Genomic DNA, 23,387 nt, shown 5'->3' with positions numbered 1-23,387 from the left:
ATATTAAATAGATATCCACACGAAAAACGACCAAATACCAGTCATTCAGGAACCTCAGCATTTTAGGCGCTACAATAATGTCGACAAGCTTGGTAGTAGTTAAGGGTTAATGATATAGCAATAATCATATCAGCAGATTACAATAATTATTTATAATTTATAGTAACATAATAAACTTGAGTGTCAGTAGAGTGTCTATATTAGTAGAGTATATATATGTCTAGAGTATATTTATATGTATTAAAATAAAATGTCTATAAAAGTATTATCACTATTGTGTTACGCGAGTGTTTTAACGAGTATTGAATCAGCGAGAATTTTAGCGGTGTTCCCGTTTCCATCAATAAGCCACCAAGTTGTGTTCCGTAAACTTACTCTAGGTCTCGCCAACAAGGGACATGATATAACTGTGATGACAACAGATCCAGCGTTTCCCAAAGGCGATGCTCCCTCAAATTTCAAAGAAATAGACGTAAAAGATATATCCTACAAAAAATGGCAGACCTCATTTCAAGATGACTACAAAGTTGATAAAGATTTCGATACTTTCTCGCAAATGAGGCGATCAATCGACGTATTGGGAGGTATACTTAAAATACAATTTGAAACTCCCGAAATGCAGGAAATAATAACAAATACAACAAGAAAATTTGATTTGATACTTGTTGAAGCTTTGATGCATCCTGCTATTGTGCTTTCGCATATCTTAAAAGCTCCGTTAATTCTCGTGAGCTCTTTAGGTGGAATATACAAAAACCATCATATAATGGGTGCCCCCACGCATCCTTTATTATATCCATCAATTTTCCACCGCAGGCTTTATAAACTTACTATTTGGGAAAAGTTAATAGAACTCTATGATCACTTTTTAATAGATTATGCTGTGTATTTGAATGAAGCTGACGAAACTGCTTTTATACGGCAATTATTTGGGCCTGATATACCAACAATAAACGAATTATATAATAATGTTGACATGTTGTTTCTTAACATTAATCCTATATGGGCAGACAATCGACCTGTTCCTCCAAATGTTGTATATATGGGTGGCATACATCAGTCACCTGAAAAAGAATTACCTAATGTAAGACAACGGTTATTTATTATTACTCTATAATGGTTATAATAAAATTATTGTTTGTGTAAATTGTATAATTTGCTAATAGTAACCTATCTAATTTCAGGATCTCAAAACATACTTAGATTCATCTAAACATGGTGTCATATATTTAAGTTTTGGAACGAATGTTTTGTCAGGAATGATACCAACTGATAAAGTACAAATGATAATAAAAGTTCTTTCTAATTTACCTTATAACGTTTTGTGGAAATGGGATAAAGACGAACTTCCGGGAAAATCTAATAATATAAAAATATCTAAGTGGTTTCCTCAATCTGATTTATTAAGTAAGACATTATTTACTGTCGGATTACTAGAGTATATCATAACTTTATTATCAATTTCGTGATTTTAATATCAAGATTATCAAGGGACACATGTATAGAATTAAAATTTTTTTTAATTCTATACATGTGTGAAATCTGCGTATCAACATTGCAGCAGCGTGGTGGACTAAGGTCTAACCACTCTCAATATGGGTTGTTAATTATGAATATCAATTTATCAAAATAATATACTTAGAAATTGGTTTTCGCTTCACTTAATTAAACATAATTTTGATTATTTAAAGTTCATTCAACGTTGTATTTTTGCATTGCCTTTTTATATATGATTTTACAATGATAACATGTTTTTTTCCAATCACAGAACATCCTAAGGTGAAGCTGTTCATTACACAAGCAGGTCTGCAATCTACAGACGAAGCAATCACTGCTGGAGTTCCCCTCGTAGCCATACCTATGTTGGGAGACCAATGGTACAATGCAGAAAAATATGTGAAGCACGGCATTGGAAAACAGCTGGACATAGACACGCTCACCGAGGAACTATTTAAAAATGCTGTTGAAACTGTAATTACAGATGAAAGGTAGACTTTTAGACAAATCGAAACTTTTGTAGCAACAGAAAGTCAAAATTCATTATAACGCCTCAGACGCGTAACAAATACACTTTGCCATCATCTCGCTCTCGGGCATCTGGAGTGACGTAAGAAGGATGCGGTTGGTTGCCCGGGAAGATGATACAAAGATGGTCTGTGTCCGAGACATTAGGTGAAATTTGTCCTTTACTCTGCGTATGGAATAACTTTAGCAGTCTATACAGCGTTAACTCTTTTAAATTTAATAATATCTTTTATACTTTAATATGCATTGCAGTTATCGGAAGAATATCATCAGACTTCGACAACTGATGCATGATCAACCAGAAACACCATTAGACCGTGCAATATGGTGGGCGGAATATGTAATAAGACATGGTGGAGCCAAGGAATTAAGACCTCCTTCAGCAAATTTATCATTTGTGGAGTACTATGAAGTGAAATTAATATTGATCGTTGTTTCAGTAGTTTTAATAGCTATAATTACATTTGTTTTAGCTGTTTTACTAGTAACGAAATATGTAAAAAAAAATATATGCAGAAATGTTACAAAGAAGAAATTGAATTAGTAGTAGACATTTAAAACCTGGTTTTTTTTTTGTCATCTGTGAATTCCCAAAAAAAATATTATTCTTACTTGCATTTTATTACAAAATAAAGTAATGAAGAGCAATTTAATAATTTAATTATGTATTAAAATGGCTGTCATTGAAATTTAGTCTTATCCATACACAAGAAATGTAACTGTATTGTATTTTTAATTTGTCTGTAATATACTGTACCTATTACGAAAAATATGAATCTAGTCAATTTGGATCATGTTAACGAAATGTTGTATCAAATACGAATCATTCCTAATTATAGTATATACATTCTACATACATGTAAACACATACATACATTAAAAGTAGTTTTATAGAACAAAATTATAAAATGTTTTTTTTAGTTAATGCTTTGAACATAAAATATCACACAACACAACACAAATTAAAATCATTATCTGGAAATAGTTTTGTTTATGTATTTAGGTAATTTTAAATTTTTTAAATTAGGTTAGCATATATACAAGTTCATAATTTTATCAGTTGTTTACGGTCAATAGTCTATTTATTTTCCTCGTAATAACACGCATATTAGATAGCAAATTGTTAAAAGTGTAGTCTGAATAATTAAAATATTATTATAACTAGCAGATGCCCGCGACTTCGTCCGCGTGAAAATCGATGTACATTTTCGAACGCTTCGCCCCTTCTATTTACATTTTCGAATTTTTTATATATGAAAAATACAATGTACAATAAAGTGCGCGGCTGAAGGCCGCGCGTTCCGTTTTTGTGCATCGGTAAAATGCCCAGCCGTAGCCACGATCAGATACCATATCACAAACCCCCGGCCGAAGGCCGGTGTACAATAAAGTGCGCGGCCAAAGGCCGCGCGTTCTGTTTTTTGTGCATAGGTAAAATGCCCAGCCGTAGCCACGATCAGAGGCCAAATCACAAACCCCCGGCCGAAGGCCGGTGTACAATAAAGTGCGCGGCTGAAGGCCGCGCGTTCCGTTTTTGTGCATCGGTAAAATGCCCAGCCGTAGCCACGATCAGATACCATATCACAAACCCCCGGCCGAAGGCCGGTGTACAATAAAGTGCGCGGCCAAAGGCCGCGCGTTCTGTTTTTTGTGCATAGGTAAAATGCCCAGCCGTAGCCACGATCAGAGGCCATATCACAAACCCCCGGCCGAAGGCCGCGCGTTCCGTTTTTTGTGTATCGGTAAAATGCCTAGCCGTAGCCACGATCAGAGGCCAAATCACAAACCTCCGGCCGAAGGCCGGTGTACAATAAAGTGCGCGGCCGAAGGCCGCGCGTTCCGGTTTTGTGCATCGGTAAAATGCCCAGCCATAGCCACGATCAGAGGCCATATCATAAACCCCCGAACGAAGGCCGGCGTACAATAAAGTGCGCGGCCGAAGGCCGAGCGTTCCGTTTTTAGTGCATCGGTAAAATGCCCAGCCGTGGCCACGATTAGAGGCCATATCACAAACCCCCGGCCGAAGGCTGGTGTACAATAAAGTGCGCGGCCGAAGGCCGCGCGTTCCCTTTTTTGTGCATCGGTAAAATGCCCAGCCGTAGCCACGATCGAATGCCATATCACAAACTCCCGGCCGAAGGCCGCGCGTTCCGTTTTTGTGCATCGGTAAAATGCCCAGCCGTAGCCACGATCAGATACCATATCACAAACCCCCGGCCGAAGGCCGGTGTACAATAAAGTGCGCGGCCGAAGGCCGCGCGTTCCGTTTTTTGTGCATCGGTAAAATGCCCAGCCGTAGCCACGATCAGATGCCATATCACAAACTCCCGGCCGAAGGCCGGTGTACAATAAAGTGCGCGGCCGAAGGCCGCGCGTTCCGTTTTTTGTGCATCGGTAAAATGCCCAGCCGTAGCCACGATCAGTGGCCATATCACAAACACCCGGCCGAAGGCCGCGCTTCGTTTTTGCTTGGGTAAGATACCCAGCCGTAGTCACGGTTGAAGGCTGTATCATAAACTCCCGGCCGAAGGCTGGGCTACAACACAGTGCGCGGCCGAAGGCCGCGCGTTCCGTTTTTTGTGATTGGGTAAAATACCCAGCCGTAACCACGGTCGGAGGCCCTATTATAAGCTCCCGGCCGAAGGCCGGTCTATAATAAAGTGCGTGGCCAAAGGCCGCGCGTTTTTTGTTCTTGGGTAAATTGACCAGGATAAAAGGAGGACTTTTCATACAAACTTTTAACACCTTCAGATTTTATTTTCGTTATAAAAAGTATATTTATCCTGCTCCATATTATATTCTCAAACCGTGCTAAGTTTCATTTGAATTCATTCAGTAGTTTCAGCGTGATGCCCGGTCAACAAAAAAATACGGACAGACACAAGAAATCGAAATAAATATTTTGTATCGATTGTAATGCCCTCTTATAAATTTTTTTAAAATATCTTCTAATTACAGTACAGAATACATGTACAGAATTTGACAAAAGTGTAGATTAGCTATTGTGCCAAATTCGTGCTATTTTTGTTTGTTGGCCGGCACTTTCATAAAGGCCCAAAATGAATGATTTCCTTTTAGGTCAATCTAATAAGTAGTTATTGCTTGAAACAGTAATAAAACTTGCATACCATTATACGATAAAAAGCAGACAATGTGACTATTTAAACACAAAAAGAATTATCCAATTTGTACCTGAATTTTCAAGTAGTTCCTATGATTAGCTTGGCGCGTTCAACAAAATAAACAAACAAATTGGTTAGTTGAGTATATAAAATATGTGCATCAATGTCGATATTACACAGTTTTAGTGGAAAACTCGTTTCTCCAAATACCGCCTGCGAATCAATTTGAGCAATCCGGTTTTTTCAAGATAACTTTTTTTCTATCTGTCCGATCTTAATGAAATAAAGCCTATATGTTGCCCTGAACTTTGCTTAATCTATTTGTGAAAACTGCATCAGAATCCGTTCAGTAGAACCAGAGAATAGCGCGAACATGCAGACAGAAGGACAGACAGACAGACAGACAAGAAAATTAAAAAAAAATATTTTTGTATTCTATTGCTCATTTCTAATCGCCCTAACTTGATTTTAGTTAAATTTGGTCAAAGTACAGACACTCGATTTCTACTCTTTTATTATAGTATAGATAGATAGATTGTAATGCCCTCTTATAAATTTTTTTAAAATATCTTCTAATTACAGTACAGAATACATGTACAGAATTTGACAAAAGTGTAGATTAGCTATTGTGCCAAATTCGTGCTATTTTTGTTTGTTGGCCGGCACTTTCATAAAGGCCCAAAATGAATGATTTCCTTTTAGGTCAATCTAATAAGTAGTTATTGCTTGAAACAGTAATAAAACTTGCATACCATTATACGATAAAAAGCAGACAATGTGACTATTTAAACACAAAAAGAATTATCCAATTTGTACCTGAATTTTCAAGTAGTTCCTATGATTAGCTTGGCGCGTTCAACAAAATAAACAAACAAATTGGTTAGTTGAGTATATAAAATATGTGCATCAATGTCGATATTACACAGTTTTAGTGGAAAACTCGTTTCTCCAAATAACGCCTGCGAATCAATTTGAGCAATCCGGTTTTTTCAAGATAACTTTTTTTCTATCTGTCCGATCTTAATGAAATAAAGCCTATATGTTGCCCTGAACTTTGCTTAATCTATTTGTGGAAACTGCATCAGAATCCGTTCAGTAGAACCAGAGAATAGCGCGAACATGCAGACAGAAGGACAGACAGACAGACAGACAAGAAAATTAAAAAAAAATATTTTTGTATTCTATTGCTCATTTCTAATCGCCCTAACTTGATTTTAGTTAAATTTGGTCAAAGTACAGACACTCGATTTCTACTCTTTTATTATAGTATAGATAGATAGATAGAAGATAGATAGATAGATAGATAAATAGATAGATAGATATAGATATAGATAGATAGATTAAGTAGTTCCTGAGATTAGCTTCGCGCGTTCAACCAAATAAACAAACAAATTGGTCAGTTGAGTATAGAATATGTGCCTCAATGTCGATATTACACAGTTTTAGTGGAAAACTCGTTTCTCCAAATAACGCCTGCGAATCAATTTGAGCAATCCGGTTTTTTCAAGATAACTTTTTTTCTATCTGTCCGATCTTAATGAAACAAAGCCTATATGTTGCCCTGAACTTTGCTTAATCTATTTGTGAAAACCGCATCAGAATCCGTTCAGTAGAACCAGAGAATAGCGCGAACATACAGACAGAAGGACAGACAGACAGACAGACAAGAAAATTAAAAAAAATATTTTTGTATTCTATTGCTCATTTCTAATCGCCCTAACTTGATTTTAGTTAAATTTGGTCAAAGTACAGACACTCGATTTCTACTCTTTTATTATAGTATAGATAGATAGATAGATAGATAGATAGATAGATTGCTCATTTCTAATCGCCCTAACTTGATTTTAGTTAAATTTGGTCAAAGTACAGACACTCGATTTCTACTCTTTTATTATAGTATAGAAGAAGATAGAAGATAGATAGATAGAAGATGGATAGATAGATAGATAGAAGATAGAAGAAGAAGATAGATAGATAGATAGATAGATAGAAGATAGAAAGAATAGAATAGAATAGAATAGAATAGATAGATTCTATTGCTCATTTCTAATCGCCCTAACTTGATTTTAGTTAAATTTGGTCAAAGTACAGACACTCGATTTCTACTCTTTTATTATAGTATAGATATAGATAGAAGATAGATAGATTGAGTAGTTCCTGAGATTAGCTTCGCGCGTTCAACCAAATAAACAAACAAATTGGTCAATTGAGTATAGAATATGTGCCTTAATGTCGATATTACACAGTTTTAGTGGAAAACTCGTTTCTCCAAATAACGCCTGCGAATCAATTTGAGCGATCCGGTTTTTTCAAGATAACTTTATTTCTATCTGCCCGATCTTAATGAAACAAAGCCTATATGTTGCCCTGAACTTTGCTTAATCTATTTGTGAAAACTGCATCAGAATCCGTTCAGTAGAACCAGAGAATAGCGCGAACATACAGACAGAAGGACAGACAGACAGACAGACAAGAAAATTAAAAAAAATATTTTTGTATTCTATTGCTCATTTCTAATCGCCCTAACTTGATTTTAGTTAAATTTGGTCAAAGTACAGACACTCGATTTCTACTCTTTTATTATAGTATAGATAGATAGATAGATATGACTTTTTTGTGTGGTCGTGTACGCTAGTGAGGGAATAGAAAGTGCATTTGCACTTAGCACCAATGATGTTAAATTCTGTTAGACGTGTTACTAGCGCATGAAAAATGAGGCGCTCAAAAGAGGAAATTTGTACACAACTCAATGTTAGTTGTGGTCAACAACGAACGTTATACATATAAACAAATAATACCTGAATATCGTCTACAATGTCGAGTTGTGTGTTCAAGAAGTTTAAAAACTATATATACATATAATATATAACGGAATTAAAGACGAAACTGTGCATGTGTGCGCTCAGTGTTGTAGCCTATTCGGATCACTTTTTGCGGTGATTTTGTACGGACGTAACCGTTCTTTATTATAGTAGTATCAATTTTTTCTTTTTTTGTTTGTGTTTTAGTTTGTACTATGCATAGGATTAATTTCAGTATTGTATTCTAATAATAATAATCAATGCATTATAAATTATCCTCATGTAAATTTTAAATGATGCCGCCTTTCACAAAGTCAAGACTAGAAGGTTTAATTTTTTTTATAATCTTTCAGGACATCCCAAAGTGAAGTTGTTTATTACACAAGCGGGACTTCAATCAACTTATGAAGCAATAAATGGCGGTGTACCTCTTTTAGCAATACCAATGTTGGGAGATCAGTGGTATAACGCAGAAAAGTATGTTAAGCATGGAATTGGTAAAAAGATTAACATAGAATCTTTAACAGCGACTGAACTACAAAACACCATCGAAAGTATTATAAGAGATGAAAGGTAATAATTTATGCAATAAAATGTAAAAAATATGATAATATTTTTTTTTTTTGAAATAATTTCTTTGTTATGTATCCTTAGGTTTAAAAGCGCACTTAAGTATAAATGATATTGTGACTCGAAATAATTTATCAATTTTGTTTTGCTTTCAGGTATCGAAAAAACATATTAAAGCTTCGTGATCTTTTGCAAGACCAGCCGGAATCTTCTCTTGATAGAGCCATTTGGTGGACGGAATACGTCATAAGACATGGTGGAGCAAAACATTTGCGGCCGCCCTCTGCAAATATATCTTATGCAGAATATTTTCAAATCGATGTAATTTTTATTCTTCTGTTAGTTGTATTAATTTGCTTTGGGATAATAATATTATCTATGTTCTGTATACTTAAAAAGTTCAAACTGCGTAAAGATATAAGGAAATTTAAATGTCAATAAATCAAAAAAAATAACAAAAATCACAAAAATATTTATTTTTAATACAATAATCGAGTAGTTTCCGGGCTTTCAACCTAGCTGTCACTGTATATTGGAAGCCAGTGGACTCCCATTAATATTACATAATAATTACGTCAACATACGTAGAAAGCTTGAGTCTTCTTCAATGTCGCAAACTTTCTAATTAATAATATCTATTAATAATTACAATTAATAAATTATTAATTGTAATTATTAAGTAACTACAATAAATATTATACATATTCAAATAGTTACGTACGATAATATGTGAAAAAGAATCATTTTAAGTAAATACAAGTACCTATTCTTTATTTTACATGATAGTTTATTACGTAAGTACTTATTGCTGTTATTACTGTGTTTACTATTGTTGATATTGAAGCCGTAATAGCCCTGTATATATAATCTCTGCCTTCGATTCGAAGGGCATTAGTTCGAACCTGTCCGGGCCATGTACCTCCAACTTTTCAGATATGTGCATTTTAAGAAAATAAATATCACGTGTCTCAAACGGTGATGGGAAAGACTCGCACTTAACAGTTAGCCGAATACGGATTTTGAATGATGATGTACGTGTCACATGTCAACATAAACCAAAAGTATTTTCTGGTTTCTTAACCTTGCGCAATACGACCGATAGTTATAAGTTAACGACCCTATCTGCTGTGATAAACATTATACAAATTTCTGGCTTCATTTGATATTATACTACGGAACTGTATATACACATTTCAAATGGTGCTTAAATCATTATCAATATGTTTAATTGTGAGTGTAATCGTAGGAATAAAATCTGCGAAAATTCTCGCAGTGTTTCCCATGCCTTCGATAAGTCATCAAGTGGTCTTTCGTCCGTTAACTCAAGAACTTGCAAAGAGAGGTCACGATGTCACAGTCATTACGCCAGATCCAGCCTTCACCAAAGGAAGTACTCCGCCAAATTTAAAAGAAATTGATGTACATGACATATCGTATCAGACTTGGCAAAATTTATTTCTTAATGAGTACAAAGTCGATGGTGGTGCAATGGACTACTCCGTCGTAAGGCAAATAGGCACGTTGCTAGCCAAAATGTTCAAAACACAGATACAGTCACCTGAAGTCCAGAAATTAATAAATGACAAAAATAACAAGTTTGATTTATTAATACTCGAAGCTATGATACGTCCCGCACTTGTTTTCTCACATATTTTTGAAGCACCTGTAATCCTGGTTAGTTCTTTAGGCATGGTTTTCAATTACCATAAGGTTATGGGTTTGCATACCCACCCCATATTGTATCCCTTATCGATTCAGCAAAGACTTTATAATTTGACGCTGATGGAAAAACTGAAGGAGATTTATCATTATTATTCTATAGAATTGGCTCATCATTTGAATACATATGATGAAAATAAAGAATTAAGAAGCATTTTTGGTTCCAGCGTTCCTTCAGTAAGTGAACTATCTCTCAAAATTGATATGTTGTTTATTAATATACATCCATTATGGGCAGAAAATCAGCCAGTTCCCCAGAACGTTGTCTACATTGGCGGAATTCATATTCTACCAGAAAAGAAACTGCCAAAGGTAAAAAAATGTTTATTGATATCCATTGCTATAGAACATAATAACTAGATAAAATAATTATAATTTTTGATTTTCTTATTAGTGATTCTTATTGTTACGTTCAATAATTATAATGTATTTACTTTTGTAGGACTTGCAAACATATTTAGACTCCTCAAAAAATGGTGTAATATATTTAAGTTTTGGTACCAATGTACTAGCAGAAACAATACCTACAGATAAAATACAAATAATAGTTGAAGTTTTATCTGAACTTCCTTATGAAGTATTATGGAAATGGGATAAAGATGACCTTCCTGGAAAATCTAGTAATATAAAATTATCAAAGTGGTATCCACAATCTGATTTACTGAGTAAGTATTTTCCTGCTTTTTCTTTATGCTGCAACATCACCAGAAAAAGATAAGTGCAGAAGCTCATTCAAAGCTGTTTCTTTCAAATCACCATTCTTCACTCCAATGTTTATGTTTACATGAGATTATTAATTCTATCTGCCAATATATAAGTTTAACAGCACTGTTTAAGCTTATATATTGGCAGATCCTAAACGGTCCTAATCTATGTACTTGAATAAACGATGTATTATTTTACAGGACACCCTAATGTGAAGCTATTTATCACACAAGCTGGTCTCCAATCAACAGATGAAGCGATAACAGCCGGCGTACCCGTCGTCGGTATACCAATGTTAGGAGACCAATGGTATAATGCTGAAAAATATGTAAAACATGGCATTGGTAAAAAATTAAACATTGAATCTTTAACTTCCGAAGAATTCAGAAGTGTTGTTGTCGATGTAATTAATGATGACAGGTGAGTTAATTATATTTTTTTTTGGTAAATATTACCTAATATATAACAACGAATTCGCATGTTTTTTCTCTTTTATATAAAGCCTTTGACTTTATAGGTCAAAGGCTACAGTATATAGTAAGTTATAGCTAAGTTATACAAATAATCTAAGGGTAGGTATATCATCATAAAAATCTATTTACTTAGGATTTTAAACATTTAGCAAAAACAAACAGACGAACATTCAGTACCTACTTCAATATAATATTTAAAATTTGTTAATTGTATAAATGTGTATTATAAGTTACGTCAGACATACCTACATACAAATTATTACAATTACTAATTTTATTTCTCAAACATTCGATAATAAGTCAAAATAAATGAACTCAATATGAAAGAGTACTAATTAGTAATGTATCTTCTTTTAACATAACATAAGGTTGAAAAAGGCAACCCTGCGTTTATTACACTAGCGGACGTCCGCCCTTAGATCTGCTTAATCCGACCCTCTTGAAAAATCTGTTCGTAGTGGACGTCTACTAACTATAAACTACCTCCCTGCCAAATTTCATTTTTGTACGTCAAATTATTTTCGAGATTTCGTGATGTGACCTTCGCATTTAAATGTTATAAAATAATTCATCTTGAAATAACTAAATTAAATTACATATGTTGGTATTGGTACCTACATACGTACAGTGAACTCTATTAAACTAAAACTATCAAAACTATAAAACTGCATGTAAATTCATTTGGAATGTAAAAAATGTTTTTTAGTTTTACAACACCGCCAACTCTATTGGAACTAAAACTATCCTATCATTCAAATTGATTACAACTACCATTTAGTTGCACGGATTACTGTAAACGAATACACTGAAACGAAAAAGTTGTATAAAGTGTTTTTACATAGTGGATATGCCCTTTTTCCTTTCAACCGAGAGAGGAACTCAGGATCTTTCATATTTAGTTTAACTTTACATATCTCAGGCTACTTGGGGTTTTTCTCGCAACTTTGGTGATAGAGTTTCGACGCAATATGTGCCGTTGCAAGAACTATCACACATCACAAGTGTGAAGTGTGATAGTTCTTGCATCACACTTATATTATAAAGGCGAAAGTTTGTGTTTATTTGTTACTTCTTCACGCTGTACTACTAATTTGACTGTAAGTAAGAATGAAGATAGACAATACCTCGCCATAACATATAGGCTAGTATAACGGCTTCCGTGGCGCAGTGGTATGCGTGGTGGATTTAAAAGACTAGAGGTACTGGATTCGATCCCCAGCTGGGCCGATTGAGATTTTCTTAATTGGCCCAGGTCTGGCTTGTAGGAGGCTTCGGCTGCGGCTAGTTATCACCCTAACGACAAAGACGTACCGCCAAGCGATTTAGCGTTCTGGTTCGTGTAGAAAACGAAAGGGGTGTGGATTTTCATCCTCCTCCTAACAAGTTAGCCCGCTTCCATCTTAGATTACATCATCATTTACCATCAGGTGAGATTGTAGTCAAGGGCTAACTTGTAAAGAATAAAAAAATAACAATAATTAATGTATTTCTGGTTGTTAACAAAACTGTTATCGCGTTTCAGATATCGGAAGAATATAGTAAGACTCCGTCAGCTTCGAAATGATCTACCAATGTCACCATTTGAGAGCGCCATGTGGTGGATCGAGTATGTCATGAGACACGGTGGGGCTAAGCATCTCCGTACATCTACAGCCAATTTGTCTTATGCTGAATACTTTGAGTTAGAAGTCTTATTAGTACTGATATCATTAGCGCTTGCATGTATATTTTTGTTGATATCAATAATATTTTTTATTGTACGTACAATCAAATATATTTTTTATAAACAAAGTAAACTAAAAAGAAAATAATTTCTAAGGAATCAATGGTCAAAATTATGTAGAATAAATTTATCAATAAAGTTTGTATGTTAGGCAATAATTTAAAAAAATGTGGTACGTTTTAATTTATCATTAAAATTTAAACATTTCAAAATGTTAATTTTTTTACAGATCATGTTACAAATATAATAATTATAAGCTATTTTGATAAGTTAATTTATATGCTTATTTAAAACACATTGAAATTTGAGACACTTTGTGAAGGATAGCGACTAAAAAGAAATCAAGTTATGGAAGAGCGGAGCCTTCTGTCACAGGAGTGTACAACTCTTAAAAGAAGACTCTAGCCTTTAATTATTTGTTTTTGTTTATTTCAGTAACATCAATCGAATACGATTGATGTTACTGAAATAAACTATTTTTATTTTATTTTATTATTTATAAGTTACTGATCCATACTAATATTATAAAGCTGAAGAGTTTGTTTGATTGTTTGAACGCGATAATCTCAAAAACTATTGGTCCGATTTAAAAAATTCTTTTAGTGTAAGATAGCCCATTTATTGAGGAAGGCAATAGGTTATATTTTATTCCCGTATTTTTACGGGAACGAAAACTACGCGGGTGAAACCGCGCGGTGGCTACTAGTATACTACAATATAACTTAGATTTGCTTGTTAAAACCGTTAGAAAGCTTTCATATTTCCTGCCATTGAGTTTCGAGTCACAGATGTGCAAAGCGGGAAAGAAATGAAATTTTAACGTCACTTGTTCCGTTGACATTTTACGCTACGTGACGCGAATCGCGATAAAGTGACAACTAACATTTCCCTGCATTTCCAGATTTTGAATGAAACGTACAATTGAAACGAAGTAAACTTTGGCCGCTTTTGTTCACCGATACTGATGTTTTATTAATACAAGCTGACCCGGCAAACGTTCTGCAATATAAAAAAAATATTTTATACATAGATACAAAAATGAAAAATTCGTTATTAAAAACCTACCAAACATACAAAAAAGTCATTAAAATTGGCTCGATCGAGCTGAGCACAAGATTGTTATATATTAGTCTAGCGGACGCCCACGACTTCGTTCGCCCTTAAATCCGGCCATGTCGCAAAATCCGTTTGTAGCGGATGTCTACTAACTATAAAATAACTGTCAAACTGTAACTGTCAAATTTCATCTTTGTACGTCAAGCAGTTTTCCATATTTCGAATCTTTTCGCTTTTATATATTTATATTAAATTTATTTTAATGCAAACTCTCAATTTACAAAATTGTAAAAAAAAAATTTCGGAAAAGTATAGGCAGATAAGTAAAAATATAAAAAAATCAATTTGTGTACGCATCGCTCTTAAGTTAATTTATCTATACTAATATTATAAAGCTGAAGATTTTGTTTGTTTGTTTGTTTGTTTGATTGAACGCGGTAATCTCAGGAACTACTGGTCTGATTTGAATTTTTTTTTCAGCGTTAGATAGCCCATTCATCAAGAAAGGCTATAGGCTATATATTATCCCCGTATTCCTACGGGAACGGGAACCACGCGGGTGAAACCGCGCGGCGTCAGCTAGTAAGTTATATAAGTAGTATAATATTTCTATGTCATTTTGACGGTTAGATTAAGCTTAGTTTATTGTAGGCTCTTAGAACTCGATGCCTAAACAGCCTGCAATGATTAATATGACGCTTGGGCAATCTGGTGTTATTTATTTTGTAGAAATCATGTTAGAATTTACAGATTTAATGAAATATGTCTATTTTTTTAACTCGCTTGTAAACATTCGGAAATTAAGGTAATGAATGAAATGGTGCTCAGATTAACATAGCAATACGAGCTCCAATTCTGGATTTCGGCTGTTGAATTATTAATTTGCTTAAGGAATATCAGTGTTAAGCTGGCGCGGGTATAATGGTTGTTGTATGGAGATAAAGGAGCATTTACATTTAATTTGTGAATTTCACAACTTCAGAACGACAGCTGCATAGATCTGAAAGACATTTTGCAAATACGTGTAGATAGATAGATAGCGTTTGAGATAGAACATAAGCTATTTTTTATCCCACTATAACAGACGTCCATTGGTTTCACCCTCGTAGTTCCTGTTCCCGTGCAAATACGGGGATAAATATAGCCTCTGTTACTTGGTGAAGATGTAGCTTCCTAATAACAAAAGTACTTTTGAAATTTTTTAAAGAATTATTAATAATTTACTATAACTGTTAGATTAAGTTTATGTAATCTGTTCAATAGAATTCTGTTTGTTCTGCTTTGTTTTAACTGTGGGATTTTCATGCAAAATTTGCATACAATAATAATGTATATATTTAACGTCGTGCATGCTTTATATTTTAATGTTATAGACATCGTTTACTTTTATTGTGTTGGAGTTTGTGAAATATTTATTGTAATGGTAATAAAAATTGAGTGGCGTGTATAATTGGGACTATTTAAAAATAATCATTTGAAATTACTGCCTGTTTAAAGACGTCTGACCTATTCAAAGAGTAAATGACAAAGTCATTATGGCTGTCACTGAAGAACTAGGAGCGACTTTAAAGGCAGTCTATACCTCTATACTCGTACTAATATTATAAAGAGGTAAAAGTATTCTTGCGAAAACAAGGATTGCGCGGATAAAACCGCGAGGCGTCGGTCTTTATAGTTTTGTATAGTGTGACACAAAAGAGTAGAAATTCAATGAGGGCGCTGTAGTCACATAGTGTCGTTGATAGGGTAACCCTGTGTACTGTCACCCACTTGGTATTGCAACTACCTTGATACTTGACATTAATTGATATTTTGTTTATTAAGTAATATTATTAATATTAGTATTAAATAATATTATGTTATTATTTTAAATATGATGAACAGTTAAAAATAATATTTTTATATAAAATAAATAAATTTATAAATATATTCAGAAAATACTTACGAACTATGGGTATGTTAATGGGTACTAAGATAGGTAATTTCATGGTTTATATTTATTAAATTTCAATAAATTCAAGTCATCATCATCATCATCATGTCAGCCAATGGACGTCCACTGCAGGAGATATGCCTTTTGTAGGGAATTCCAAACATCACGAAACTGGGCCACCTACATCCAGCGAATCCCTGCGACTCGTTTGATGTCGTCAGTCCACCTGGTGGGTGATCAACCAATACTGTGCTTACAAATAAAATTCAAGTTAATCTCATCTAAATAAATTATATTTATCGAATTTCTACTATGATTTTAATAATCTGATAAGACTATCAATAATTATCGGTTGCTCTATAGTGACAGATCTTTCTAATAATGACAGTAAATGTGATGTTGCCACACAGCGAATATTTAAGTTCCATTTTTATTAATTTCTACTCTTTTATGTCCCATTATAGTTGTTGTGCAGCAGGAGCTGGTAACTGCATATATGTATAGCCATTGAAACAGTAGACGCCCGCGTAAAAAAGTCTCGGGCGTCTGCTAGTAAGATACTAGCTTTGTGAAACCTTACAATTTCCTTAAAGCATTTACGAGAAGATAAATATAGAATGTTTCATGAATAAACGCATTTCATTTTTTGTTGAGGGGTCATTAATATTATTTATTTACATGATGCAGATAAAACCTTAGACAATCGACTTTAATTACATCATTATACCTGCATTTATCTTATATAACTCGTAATTATCTATATATAGTGGACACCTGCGACTTCGTACGCGTGGAATTCATGGATATTTACTAGATATAAAGTAGCCTATGTGTTGTTCCGGGTAATTATCTATCTTCGATTTAAATTTCAGCCAAATCGGTTTAGCAATTGCGGCGTTAAGGAAAAAAACATACATACAAACTTTCACGTTTATAACATTATTAGGATGATACCTAACCTTTCATCAATAATTTATCCAAGTAGGGTAAAACTGAGATGGTGCAAAGAGTATATTATCCTGTTTTTCTACGGAAATAAAATGTACCCTTCGTTACTCCCTTATAATGTAGCTCTCTAATGATAAAATATTTTTCAAAAGATTCCAGTAGTTTTGCGTTAATTTTTACATATAAAAATAAAAATATTTTATGTTTACAATATTGGTGTAGAAATGCGTTAATAATAATGTGCAAGGTCTCTTAATCACTTTGTTTACTTTCTTAAGATGGCTTCAGACTCCGTGGGTAGTCTACTACACAACATTTATTCAAATGAGCTGTCTTCGTAAACATTGAAAAACAAATTGTATCCTTTAGTTGTTTTGTTGTTTGTTTTAAAATTATTTTACTGTGAATATTATGTATGAAAATTAACTACCTAGTCCATTTAGTCTGCCGAATGTCAGACTCAAGAGGACATGACAATAGCACAAATTCCAAGAATTTAAATAGTAGGTGATTGTTACCTTTTTAACCAAGTTAGCCCTTGACTACAATCTCACCTGATGGTAAGTGATGATGCAGTCTAAGATGGAAGCGGGCTAACTTGTTAGGAGGAGGATGAAAATCCACACCCCTTTCGGTTTCTACACGGCATCGTACCGGAACGCTAAGTCGGTTGGCGGTACGTCTTTGCCGGTAGGGTGGTAACTAACCACGGCCGAAGCCTCCCACCAGCCAGACCTGGATAAATTAAGAAAATCTTAATTTGCCCAGCCGGGGATCGAACCCAGGACCTCCGTCTTGTATATCCACCGCGCATACCACTGCGCCACGGAGGCCGTCAAAAATATATTCTTTAATACCCCATATCTTCCAAACCGCTAAACAGATTTATGTAATTAAGATATACGTTAGATTTATCTTAATAACGAATTTTTATTGGGCGCTGAGAAAACTGTATTTCAGTATCTTTTGACGCTCCCGCATAATGTTTAAAAATTTATATATCAAAGTTACATTACCCTTGATAATATAGCTATATATTACTTCAATAGAAGAAATATATAGCTATATTATCAAGGGTAATGTAACGCCAAATATTTGTATCTAGGTTAAAACTTGGCTAAAACATAATTTATCAGAGTAGGTATTCACAATCTGGCAAGGATTTTCGGTCCCCTCTTTTACTATTTGCGTTTCACACAAGGCAAGTGGAAATCAGACGTGCCGGGAAAGCGAATCAGCAACAGTCACGTATACCAAACCTCGATATTGTATTCCTGTACTATCCGTACAGCAGAACTTGTTTTACGATTTACATTTATGAGTTTAACTCATAAATGTAAATTGTTATAATTTCTATTCGTATAATTAATTATTTATAGCTGAAATGTACGTTGTTTGTTTCAACCATGACAGTATGGACCGGTTTCACCATTTTCTGAGTTTTGTCTTTGTTATATGATAGTGAAAGATAATGAAAGAATAGAGTAACAAAATGTTTAATACCAAGGCTCATATTGTTCTGGGCTTTGTGTAGATATGCAAAAAAATACATTAAAAATAACAAAATAATATTCTTCGGGTTTTGTCTTTATATTTAACATAATGTAAGAAAATGAAAAAACTTACGGTTAGGCACTTATTCTGAACGCTTTATATTTTGATAACAGGGTACATAAGAAAATGTTCTTAATTAGCAACAAGTTAAATTAAATAAAAATATTAACCCCATGACAGTTATGAGTAGCACATTTACATAGCTAGAATAAGGACACAGTTATGAATAGTTCATTTAGATAGCTAGAATAAAGAAACAGATATGAATAGCTCATTTAGATAGCTAGATTATGGACACAGATATGAATAGCTCATTTAGATAGCTAGAATAAGGACACAGATATGAATAGCTCATTTAGATAGCTCGATGAAGGATACAGTTATGAATAGCTAATTTAGATAGCTAGAATAAGGACACAGTTATGAATAGCTTATTTAGACGGTTAGAAAAAGGACACAGTTATGAATAGCTCATTTAGATAGCTCGATTAAGGACACAGTCATGAATAGCTCATTTAGATAGCTAGAATAAGGACACAGTTATGAATAGCTCATTTAGATAGCTAGAATAAGGACACAGATATGAATAGCTAATTTAGATAGCTAGAATAAGGACACAGTTATGAATAGCTTATTCAGACGGTTAGAAAAAGGACACAGTTATGAATAGCTCATTTAGACAGCTAGAATAAGGGCACAGTTATGAATAGCTCATTTAGACAGCTAGAATAAGGACACAGATATGAATACCTAATTTAGATAGATAGATTAAGGATACCTAAACACAGATATGAATACCCAATTTAGATAGATAGAATAAGGACACAGTTATGAATAGCTTATTTAGACGGTTAGAATAAGGACACAGTTATGAATAGCTCATTTAGATAGAAATAGGACTTACAAATAATAATTTTCTGAATAATAGAAAGCATTGATGTTCGGATAAGTTATCGGATCTTCATCACATAATAATATGAAAGAACCATCTATTACTACAGGAATGGAAAGTAGGTGGCTGAAACTAGGAAGAGGTCTGCTGATCGTAGGTACTTAATATAATTTCAAAATTTAATATTCGCTGATATACATGTTCTCGCAGATAATGCTATGACTCTGTGTATTGTACACGCCATGCCGTTGCTAATGCATTCAGGAACACGCCTACATCGACAAAGTAGGATCCTTACGGCGTCGTTTATTGGAAACGATGTTATGCAATTGCGAAGCAGCAAAATTATTATTTCGTAAAATGTATCAACTGCTTTTAACCAAACTAACTTGCCTTACAGAAATGAGTTTGTAATAATCGATAAATAAGGGTTTCAGTAACCACATAATAAATGAAAAGAGCCCCATCTGGCGTTAAAAACTTCTGTGTTTTGATGACATCAAATTTGGGCTTTTCACAGCGATTATTAACGGACTCAACATTAATTATTTTTAGGTTATGTAATATGTAATAGGTATTATGTAACTGCCTATACGCCCAATGATAGCTTGCTAGACTTTCAATGGGGATCTTCGAGCATCAGGTTACAATATAAATATGAGTAGTTGGGGTTTTCTTTAAAGATATTCTCAGTTTGGAGCCACGATAGCCCAGTAGATATGACCTCTGCCTCCGATTCCGGAGTGTGTAGGTTCGAATGCGGTTCGAGATTGCACCTTCAACTTTTCAGTTGTGTGCATTTTAAGAAATTAAATATCACTTGTCTCAAACGGTGAAGGAAAAACATAGTGAGGAAACCTGCATACCAGAGAATTTTCTTAATTCTCTGCGTGTGTGAAGACTGCCAATCCGCATTTCGCCAGCGTGGTGGACAAATGCCTCTCATTCTGAGAAGAGACTCGAGCTCAGCAGTGAGCCGAATATGGGTTGTTAATGATGATGACGAAGAATGATTGTCAGTTGAAATCAGGAGTTAAGAACTGGCAGTGTTGCACTTCCGCGTGCCACGTAGAATATCTGGGACTTTCGTTCCTAACATTGCCACGTGGTTGTTCCCATTACAGATGTAAACCTTAAGTCAAAGTCAAAATTAGTTTACAGGCACTTTTGAATTGTCAGGTAGTGTTATTAGTTAATGGTGATAATTAAACCTAAAGTAAAAAAAAGTTTATAGTTTCGAGGGTTCTTATTAATCACCATAAGTTCCAAAAACTAACATTGGGGCATTATGGTGGTTCTAAATTTCAAAGTTTCAAATATGTGCGTTAAATTATATGTTAAATTATAAGTATAAGGCTTGTGTGCTGCAGCTTACTTGTAGGCACTTTATGATAAAGTTAATAACATAAATAAATAAATATATTTAGACAAAAATCTAGTATGTAAGAATTACATAATTATATTTGCATTGAAAATAAGGGTGATTCTAAAATATTGTATATTGCAATATGTCGTGTCTATCTTTTGCATAATATTGTTTTCCGATAGTCATCATTAGCAATAACCTCCGAGTTTTATTAGAACCTGAACTGCAATCGTTCGTTTTACTAAAAAAATATAAATAAATATAAACGAAATGATAAACAATTTGTTAAATTATCAACCACATTCATCAAAAACAAAGATTATTGAATTATAAAATACAACGTACAAAGGAGAAATTTGGCAGTAAGATAGCATAAACTTAACTTCGTTTTTTCTATTCTTTACAAATTAGCCTTTGACTACAATCTCACACTCTACAAGTGATGATGCAATCTAAGATGGATCACTTACTTAACTTGTTAGGAGTAGAATGAAAATCAATACGCCGTTTTTACATCGTACCGTAACGCTAAATCGCTTGACGGTACGTCTATGCCTGGTGGTAACTAGCTACAGCCGAAGCTTCCCACCAGCCAGACCTGGACCAACTAAGAAAACCTTAATCAGCCCAGTAGGGGATCGAACCCTAAATTCCGTTTTGTAAATCCTCCGCGCATACCACTACGTAGATCCGTAATAGGTATCCCGCTAAGAACGGATTTTGCGATAGGGCCGTATTAAGGAGGTCAAAGGGCGGACGAAGTCGCGGGCGTCCGCTAGTATGATATTCAAAACAAACGAAAAATTGTAGGCTGAAATAAAAAAAAAACAACAGAAAAAGTTTGTAAAAAGCTTAACACTAACTTGTTTGATTCAGTTACTTGTGAAGGAAGTTTATGAGAATTTGTTGCGATGTAGGTACAAGATACATAACAAATTGTTTACGAGTTGTTGGACCCCTATGTCTTTGTTTGCTTTGGATAGATGTGGAGCCGCAGTGTGATTTGAGATTTATTTAACTGCGGCAGATAAACATAAGGAAGTAACCATTCATGTTGTTGAGTACCTCCACCAAGTATGACTCCTCAATATTGGTGGATATGCTTAAGGCATCCTAAAATATAATTCGGGATCTCTAGTAAGACGTTCGTTCCACATATACGAGTATACTTGTTTTATACAAGGAAGTTCTATTACGTATTTGAGTAAGCCAGTCGATTACATTTGAGATTGTAGCCACGGTCTAGGAAGTTCTTCAACTTTGAGCAGGTACATTTGGTATCTTATATGAGTGCGAGTGTATTGAGGGTTTTTGTGTGTTTTAGCTATAACTGGTTTTTGAGTGCTGGTTATAATTGGTTTTTGAGTGCTGATTATAACTGGTTTTTGGGCGGTGGCTATAACTGGTTTTTGAGTGCTGGTTATAACTGGTTCTTGAGTGCTGGTTATAATTCGTTTTTGAGTGCTGGTTATAACTGGTTTTTGAGTGCTGGTTTTAATTGGTTTTTAAGTGCTGGCTATAACTGATTTTCTGATAGTGGTCTCTTCTAACTTCAAGAAATTTAACTAGCCAACGACCCGCTGTTTTACATGCGTATAGCTACTATTGTCGAATACGGGATAAATTATATCCTTTTTTACTCGTCGTCATCAACCCATATTCGGCTCACTGCTGAGCTCGAGTCTCCTCTCAGAATGAGAGGGGTAAGGCCAATAGTCCACCACGCTGGCCCAATACTGTAAAGTTGGAGGTGCATTCCCCGGACTGGATTCGAACCCACACCCTCCGGAATCAGAGGCAGAGGTCATATCCATTGGGCTATCACGTCTCTCTACATGATATCTCTTTTTTACTCGCTGATATGTATTTTGTGAGTGTCGTACTCTACATTTTATTCTTCCCACTTCAACGATAGCGGGAACAGGAACTAAGCGGGTGAAACCACGGGGCGTCAACTGATAATATATAAACATGTTTATGCTTTGCTGACGCTCCTGTAGTTTCATACACAACCGCATCTCTCTGTACAACTAACTACTACAAACAACGCCATCGTAAGTATATATGAATTTAGTTTAGGCCAATGATATTTTAAGTATAAAATAATTATTGGGTTAGGTCGATAAATAATTGTTAACATTGTTTATGATAACAAACCAAGCGATTGTAAACCTAAGATAACAAACTGGTACCTAATTAACTTTGAAAACAAATTTTAGAGGTAAAGCGTGTCAGCTTAACCTTGTATTAACCTAACTCGTGTATCAACTAAAAACATACACCAACCTATACATCTAAGAAGCTTATAAACATGAAAATGAGTTCACAGTGAAAGATAACATAGGATACTGAAAAAATCTCGCATCATAAAAATATTATCTTTTTTAAATAAAATATTTATACGGATGTTTTTAACCAATCATTCAAAAATTTGACGGCCTCCGTGGCGCAGTGGTATGCGCGGTGGATTTACAAAACGGAGGTCCTGGGTTCGATCCCC

At 34.5% G+C, this 23,387-nt stretch overlaps 2 protein-coding genes across 2 annotated transcripts; both read left to right on the top strand.

Annotated features, from left to right (window-relative positions):
• Nucleotides 1-250: 250 nt before the first annotated feature.
• LOC112045603 (uncharacterized) lies at nucleotides 251-17,059 on the top strand. The gene is made up of 11 exons (XM_052885063.1): nucleotides 251-1,084; nucleotides 1,185-1,407; nucleotides 1,769-1,988; nucleotides 2,278-2,568; nucleotides 7,783-7,796; nucleotides 8,302-8,521; nucleotides 8,674-8,839; nucleotides 9,692-10,549; nucleotides 10,680-10,902; nucleotides 11,143-11,362; nucleotides 12,938-17,059. The coding sequence occupies exons 1-11, from the start codon at nucleotides 251-253 to the stop codon at nucleotides 13,224-13,226; spliced, it is 3,558 nt and encodes a 1,185-aa protein (XP_052741023.1). The 3' UTR covers nucleotides 13,227-17,059.
• LOC112045604 (UDP-glucuronosyltransferase 1A5) lies at nucleotides 8,191-9,079 on the top strand. The gene is made up of 2 exons (XM_052885759.1): nucleotides 8,191-8,521; nucleotides 8,674-9,079. Exons 1-2 carry the CDS (start codon nucleotides 8,394-8,396, stop codon nucleotides 8,957-8,959), a joined length of 414 nt encoding a protein of 137 aa, XP_052741719.1. The 5' UTR covers nucleotides 8,191-8,393; the 3' UTR covers nucleotides 8,960-9,079.
• Nucleotides 17,060-23,387: the final 6,328 nt, after the last annotated feature.

This window comes from Bicyclus anynana, chromosome 2 (assembly GCF_947172395.1).
Source record: "Bicyclus anynana chromosome 2, ilBicAnyn1.1, whole genome shotgun sequence".
Lineage (NCBI taxonomy): Eukaryota > Metazoa > Arthropoda > Insecta > Lepidoptera > Nymphalidae > Bicyclus > Bicyclus anynana.
The sequence above is the reverse complement of the archived record's forward strand: the minus strand, read 5'-3'. Positions and strand labels throughout refer to the sequence as shown.